General features: G+C 43.9%; 1 protein-coding gene across 1 annotated transcript; it reads right to left on the reverse strand.

Moving 5' to 3' along the window:
- Positions 1–402: 402 nt before the first annotated feature.
- On the reverse strand, positions 403–4,377 carry tmub1 (transmembrane and ubiquitin-like domain containing 1). The gene is made up of 3 exons (XM_037083122.1): positions 4,223–4,377; positions 1,227–1,774; positions 403–1,120 (listed from the first exon to the last, which is right to left on the reverse strand). Exons 2-3 carry the CDS (start codon positions 1,730–1,732, stop codon positions 769–771), a joined length of 858 nt encoding a protein of 285 aa, XP_036939017.1. The 5' UTR covers positions 1,733–1,774; positions 4,223–4,377; the 3' UTR covers positions 403–768.
- Between the last annotated feature and the right edge of the window lie 3,369 nt (positions 4,378–7,746).

Raw genomic sequence — 7,746 nt, forward strand, 5'->3', positions numbered from 1 at the left:
ACCTCAATGGATACTGTGTGCTTCAAGGGATTCTGGGTCATTTCTGCCTGGAGGCTGAAGTCTGTCAGGAGGTCCATTAAGGTGGGGTGGCTGTAGCTCCAGAGTTAGAGCGGCATGTCTAGTAATCGAAAGTTCGCTGGTGCGAATCCCAGCTCCCCCCCAGCAGCATGTCGACGTGTCCATGAGGAAGATCCTGAAGCCCAAACTGCTCCTGATGAGCAGCTGGTGCCATGCATGGCCACCGTGAATGTGGCAAGTATTGTAAAGAGCTTTGAGCAATCAGTAGACTGGAAAAAAATACTATAAAAATACAAAACAATTTACCTTATGGATGGTGAATTTAGACGGACCTCCAGAGTCTAGACCAGGACTCAGAGTTCACAGAGACACAAAGAACCACAACAAGATAAATAAATGATTTAATAGAATTTCTTTCTCTTCAAAAGCTGTAATTTACACTTCCTGTTCAGACGGACAGACAGACAGACAAGTCAGGTCTACAATCTGGTGCTGGTCTGACCAGGACCAGAACAGACCGAAGGAACCAGAAAGTAAAAGAGGCACAATGATGAAACTTACAGAGAAACAAGAGCTAAAAAAAAAATTTAAAAAAAAGGTCAAAAATTCCTTGTTAACACTCGTTGTCTCCATGGCAACAGAAAAAGAAACATTAAATCTATCAGCGTCCATTTTGTCCCGGAGGTTTGAGTCCCGCTGGCTCAGAGGTCAAAAGGTCACAGACAGAAGCAGCAGCCAATCAGAGAGCAGCTAGCGCCGATAGACTCCGAATGCCACCAGGCTGAGGAAGATGGTGACTCCGACCAGCGAGGCGGTGGCCGGAGCGGTAAAGAACTGCCGGTACTGGATCTGACAGTACCACAGCACAGACAGCATGAGGACCAGCAGGGGGACCATCAGGCTGCCAACGTTCAGAGCTACCTGCACCTGGTCGGCGGGCCGCGGGCCCCCCGCCACCCCCCGACTGGCATGCTGCGAGATGTGACAGTGTAGAACGCAATTATGGACCAGGTTCAGAGAGGCCAAGGTCTGAGCATCGTCCTGCAGCAGCTGACCCTGATAGATCAAACGGACCTGCTGCTCCTGACCGGCAAAGTATGTCCTGAAAGAGAGGAGAGGTCAGACGTCAGAACCAGAGCCACTGTTCACATCCTGAGAGAGACAACAGTGTAGTTCTGTGTGTATCAGTGTGTGTCTGTGTGCAGTACCGTTTGATGTATCCGATGGTGTCCTGTGGTTGGACCTGAGCCGTCCTCTCAGTGTCGTTGAGGAACTTCAGTCGAAGCACCATGTTCCTCTGAGAGGATGAAGGCTCTCCTTCACCTTCACCTTCTCCCTCTCCTCTTCCTCCTCCTCCTCCTCCAGCTCCTGCTCCTCCTCCTCTGCTTCGAACACCATCTCCTTCCCCTCCCTCCCGCCTCTCGCCCACCCCCTCCTTCTCCTCCCGGGTGGAGCCGTTGGTGGACGGAGCCTCTGTCAGAGAGCTGTCACTCACAGAGCTTGAGGGGAATGAAGAGGTGGTGTTGGAGGGAGGTGTGTCCTGATGGGTGGGGCTGCTCCTCTGTGAAGGGGCAGGGCCTGTGGTGGAGGAGAACAGGTGCTCAGGGGGCTCAGCGGTGCGGGTGGAGATCCAGGCCAGCAGGAGCACCAGGAGCAGCAGCAGGGAGCCGAACAGCAGCGTCACCTCGTCTCCAACACCTTCAATCAGAGCCATCGCCCACAGCAATGCCCACTGAGGTCAACACGGGTCACACACCTGCACACAGGGGGCGGGGCTTAACATCAATACCCTGTCACTTTACTCATAAACATCAGACCTGATGATGTCATCCGACATCACATAGGACATGTGATATAGCAGGAAATACTCATCCCAGAATACACCTGATGCACACAGGTAAGAAAACAGTTAAGATGCCCAGACATCAAACCAGGCGTTGAGCAGCTTTTAAAGACGTGGATGTTAACCTGGCTGGGAGGCTGTCATCACAGGGGCATTATGGGAAATGTAGTATCCAGGGTATTCCGACTAAGGTCAGGAGAGCTACACTGAGGGCCAAAACACTGAAACAGCACTGAAGAGTCAGATCTGAACTGAACTGATCAATAACTACTGATCAATAACTAGTCTGACCTGAAGAGTCAGATCTGAACTGACAGACCGCAGTTTAATAATCAGCTGTTCACGGTGGACCACTCCAGCTTTGAAAGTTTAACCCTTACCCATCTGTAAAATATTAGAAGATGAAATGTTTCCGCACAATTAAAGATTCAGATTATTGATCTGATGAAGACGTGAGAAATAAACAACATCACGCTGCTTCTGTTACAACATGTGAGACGGTCAGAACTGATCAGAACTTATTGGTGATTGAGCAGTTTTAACAGTTTAATGTCAATGTTCGAAACTGATGGAGGACGTATTGAGGGTAATCAGGTGAGTGAGGTCAGTGTGTGTGAAAAACAAATCTGATGATGGAGAAATGCTTTTAATGTGAGCCTGCGTTAACTATAATCTCACACACACACACACACACTACAGATTAAGTGATTATTGGTGATCAAGGAATATAACTACTCAGCTGTAACAAACAGGAAGTGATGTCGTTGGTCGTGTAAATATCCGTCACCTGAGTCATGGCGTGTTTATCTGAGTGTTAGAACAGATCAGGGAGGTGAACAGAACCTGCAGCTGATCAGTCGTCATATTCGTCTGTGTCTCTGAGCTGTTTAAATAAAGTTTGTTGAATGTTTCTGTGGATGGATCCAACAGGATCCTGTCGGTAGGTTAACCTCATCAGCAGGTCTGATCATGTGATCATTGATCATCTGTGAAGAAGAAACTGTCTGTGCTTCAGTAACTGAATGAGACATTTCAACATGTGACTCTGGACCAGCTGATCACTGAAAGATTCATCAATAACTATACTGATCATCAGATGCAGGATCAAGTTTAAGTTTTCATCACTTCATAAATATTTTCAGTATAACTTTTCTGTTTCTGACATGATTGTGATAAGTTTGTTCTTCAACACACATTATTGAGAAGTGATGCAACCAGAGCTGCAGCGGGAATCAATAATTGATTAGTTGATTGGTCTGTCGATCAGTGTTTCACCCTCAAACGTCTCGTTAAATATTCAGTTTACTGTCACAGAGGAAAGAAACCAGAACGAGCTAACAGCAGAGGAGACTTAACTTTCTTTAAACGTTAATTCAAGTGATCACTGTTTGACTTGAGTTCCTCTGACAGCTGGAACAGATCAATACTACCGATAATGGATTCATAAATCAATAATAAACAGCTTCAAGCCATCTCAGAAACTTGATCTTCTCTGGTTGTCACACATTTAAATCAATCCATTGTATTCCCGCTCCACTGAGTGATCAGATGATTCCACACGACGTCCTGACTCTTAATTTTAGCTTTTGGTTTTTCTGGTTTCACTGTGACTGAATGTTATTGACATTATGACAGTTTTAATCAAATTATCTGATGTAATTAATAGTTTATCAATGGATGAGCCGCAGTGGGACTGATTTTCATTGGTTAATATTTTTTTGTCTAAATCATCTCCTGTATGAAGTCTGATCGATCATCCATTGATTACCAAAATATTCAGAACATTAACTGTCGGAGCTCTGAATCAGACTTCAGGTCAGAGGTCATCAACTGACGTCACACAGCAGCTCAGATACTTGATTTACTCTGATTACTGTTGAAGAATCCTGACGAAACGTTTCTGTCACAGTTTGGACTCTTTATCACAGAACTACTGAATCTTCTCCAGGTTTAGTTCTGATGTGTTCGTGTGTTGGTGCTGGTTCTGCACAGCTGTGTACTGTCACCTGTTCGGTCTGATGACAGATGTTCGGGAGGTTTCTGCTGTCTTGCAGCCGGACAGACGGTCAGGTGTACCTGCGACTCACCTGCCCGGGCTGACTGTTAGCTGAGCAGCGGTCAGTCTAGACGGTAACCAGCAGCTCCACTGTAACATCCCCACCGGAACAACCTGCCTATGGTTAACTGAACTCACATTAACACTGAGCTAAAACCCAGAGCCAACTGCTAACGGCGTTCAACTCACAGCCGGACAGGAAGTCAGCTAGGCTACATGCTAACAGCGTCAGTTAGCGGCTCGTTCCTGAACCTACAGACAGACTGAGAGAGTCTGCAGACACACGACAGGAAGGAAACACTTACTGTTCAGCTCCGACACCTCATATCACTGCGTTAGCCTGCAGGCTAATCAGGCTAATCTGCTCTGGCGGCTGCTGCTCGCACTTCCTGCTTCTTCTTCTTCTTCTTCTGCTTCTTCTTCTGCTACTTCTATTGGCTTTTATCGGCGGTTGACAACCAGCTTTTAGCTGCATTTACCGCCACCTACTGGACTGGAGTGTGGAACATGAGACGGTCAGAACTAAAAAATAAAAAATAAAGTTATTTCATCAAAACACTCAGCCCCTATTTGTTGTACTCCCTAATAAATTCCTTAAAGTCAATTCCAGCTTTTCTTTTGTCAGCATTTGGATCACTTCCTGTCGTTCATCCCTGTACTTACTGCACTCTAGCAATACATGTTGGACTGTTTCCAGTTGTGTACATTGTGAACAAAGACCTGTTGGATGTTTCCCTATTTTACTGAGTGTGTGTTTGAGTCCCGTGTGTCCTATTCTGAGACGAGTTAAGATCATTTCTTCCTAGTTCCTAGTTTTCCTAGTTTTGTACTGTTGTCCATGTCAGTATTTATTGTGGTGTTGTTTTTGGTTGTTTCCAGTAATTGCGTACCTGTTGCTGGAGTGTAGAATTTCCAGGGAGGTATTACTGACTTTGGTACTGTGCTACTAATGTTTAATCCTGTTAAACTTATCTTTTGAGCCATTTCTTTGCTGACCCGCCCAAAACCTTTACCTTTAATTTCCCTGTGTTCCCAACACTCCTGCAGGAGAGCCCTTGTTGGATGCAATGCCCCATGTCCTTCCAAACTGACCCAATATGCCAGCACGACCTGATCCCTTCTATTTCCCAGCGGGAAACATTTTTCCTCCTATACCTATCTTCTCTAGTTTACTGAGTAGTCCCTCCCTCCATAGTGTAGCAGATGATTTTTCTTCATTAAAAAATACTGAAACTACCATCTCTTTGTTTGCTTGTGCTTTCCTAATTTCTGACTCTAAACAAAGTACTGAGTCCATTGTGTTCCTACCTTTACCAAATCCACTTTGATGCGCAGATATCAGATTTTTGCTCTCTACATGATGTGTTAGCCTCTGTGTTACCATCACTTGTTGGGTCTGAAGGAACTTTGCCAGGTTTAAGTATTGGTACTATGACTGATTGCTTCCAAGCAGATGGAATTTTGCCTGTTTCCCATATTAAGCTGAACATCTTCAATCTTGCTGTGAGTGAAGTGTCCTTCATATTTGCCAGCATTTTATAGCAGATGCCATCTTTCCCTGGTGATGTTTGCCTTGCATTTGTTATTGCCCTTCTTAGTTCTAGCATAAATGGTAAGTCTGCGTCCCACCCTGTGTTGGCTCGTCTTTCTGTCACTCCTGGATGCTGCATGAGGGTATTATCTCTACTCTGTTTTGCCTCTGCTGATGAATCTTCACAAATGTGTTTGCCAAAAGTTCTGCTTTTTCCACATTGCTAATTGCTTTATTGTTACTGCTACATAGTACTGGTAATATTTGATCTTGATTCCATTCACCTTCCTAATCATCCCCCAAACCTCTGCCAGTGCTGTCGCTCTCCCAATTTTACTACAATATTTCCTTCAGTACACTTTGCTGTTTTTACTGTTTTGCGGACTACTGCTCGAGCTCTTTTGTACTGAACCAAGGTTTCTAAGTTATGTTGCTTTTTCAGTTGCTTAAATGCTTTTTATCCCACCATGTTACATTCTTTCTGCTATTCTTTCCTGTACTTTTTGGAATTGTTTCCTGTGCTGCTTGGATAATAGCTGCACTTACTTTTTGGTTTATCTTGTCAACATCTGTGATTCTTTCTTTAAATATTTCCTCGTATTTGATTTTGCTCTTCTCTGCAAATGCCTTCCAATCTGAATTCTCTAATTTACATCTTGTGATACTTAATTCTTTATTCCTTTGCACCTTTATTCCGACTTCAGTTACAATTGGGTAGTGATCACTACCAAGTGGAGAAAGGTTCTTTACTTCCCCCACACTTATGCCTGCTATATCATCGGATACCATTGTTAGAGCTATTACACTTTCTGTGTTGTTCACACTATTATGTCTTGTGCCTTTACCATTATTAACCTTTCAAGCCCCAAGCTAATTTTCTAGGGTTAGGGTTAAAGGGTTAATACACACCAGACCATTATCTTCAATAAATTCCTCTACTACCAACCCATTTACATCAGTGCTTTTGCTACACCAGAGTGTACTATGTGCATTAAAGTCCCCACACCATACAATTTTCCCTCATGTCTGCCCACCTATGTCATTTAATATACCAGGTGTTAATCTGTTACAAGGGTTATAGTAGTTTATTGTTGTGACAGTATCATCTCCTGTCCAACTTTTGATACATATTGATTCCGGCTCCTCCCCCATGCTGTTCAAATTATAATTTATTCCACTTTGTATAAATGTAGCAACTCCTCCACCTTTCCCCCCTTCTCTATCCCTGTATAATAAAATCCTATTGTGGTTTTAACCAAGTTTCCTGCTCACAGACTATATGAAGTTTGTTTTGTAGTTCAAATATACATCTCTTAAATTCTTGTCCATTGGCTATAAGGCTTCTGTCATTCCATTGCAGAACAGTTCTGACCATGATGAACCACCAGCCCATTCCTGTGAATTGGGTCCACTTAGCATCTCCTCTACTGCTTCCCAGTGCAACCCTTATAATAACATCAGTCCAAGATATTTCTCAGCTGACCTCACAATGATTTGAATCTTTTCTGTTTTCCTATCTGTCTGTGCAGATTAATTACATCAACCATAAAGGGTATGAACTTGTTTGTCCCCACAATCAGTGTATCCTCTTTAACTCTGTGACATCCTTTACATGGCTCTACATGTTTTTTTTCTCTGCACTCACTCTCACCTCCTTGCCTGATGCTTGTTTAGCTGCATCTGCATATGTAACCTCCTGCGTGGTCTTAATCTGCTGTACCTCTGTTGCGTTTTTACTGGCTTTGCATCCACGATATGCCGAGCTATGCTCTCCCCCACAATTTCCCATATTCATGCTCTCCTGCACATCTTCCACACCTCTGTTTGCCTTTACAGATTGCTGCTACATGGCCATGTTTTTGACATTTATAACTCTTCAGTGATGGAGGGACATAGGGTCTGACTTCATAGCTGATGTGTCCTATGAATACTCACAGCTTTGTCTCATTGATCTTTATCATAACAGACAAACTTTTTTTCCCCCATTTCTAGTTATTTTTAGATGTTTTGCCTCGATCACTTTGGCTCCCATCACATTCTCTCTCACTTGTTGTTCGGTGATAGCTGTCGGTATCTCCAAGATGACTCCCCATACGATCATTTTGCCCTCAAACAGCGAGCATTGTACTCTCTTTACGTCAATTTTGCACAGTCTGTTTGCCTTCCCTTGTTGAGCACTATCCCTGCATACCATTAGCAACAACCCATTCTGCAGCACTTTTGCACTTTTAATCTCACCCAGCATTCTGTTTATTATCTCTGTTAGCTGAATTGGATTCCACTGACCAAACGATGCAC

Source organism: Acanthopagrus latus, chromosome 21 (genome assembly GCF_904848185.1).
Source record: "Acanthopagrus latus isolate v.2019 chromosome 21, fAcaLat1.1, whole genome shotgun sequence".
In the NCBI taxonomy this organism is placed as follows: Eukaryota; Metazoa; Chordata; class Actinopteri; order Spariformes; family Sparidae; genus Acanthopagrus; species Acanthopagrus latus.

Bases quoted from the DNA above. Each gene is read 5' to 3' on its own strand.
- tmub1 (XM_037083122.1), bottom strand. From the start codon at position 1,732: ATGGCTCTGATTGAAGGTGTTGGAGACGAGGTGACGCTGCTGTTCGGC. The intron at 1,121-1,226 runs GTACTGCACACA...CCTCTCTTTCAG, and splicing joins ACCATCGGATACATCAAACG to GACATACTTTGCCGGTCAGG.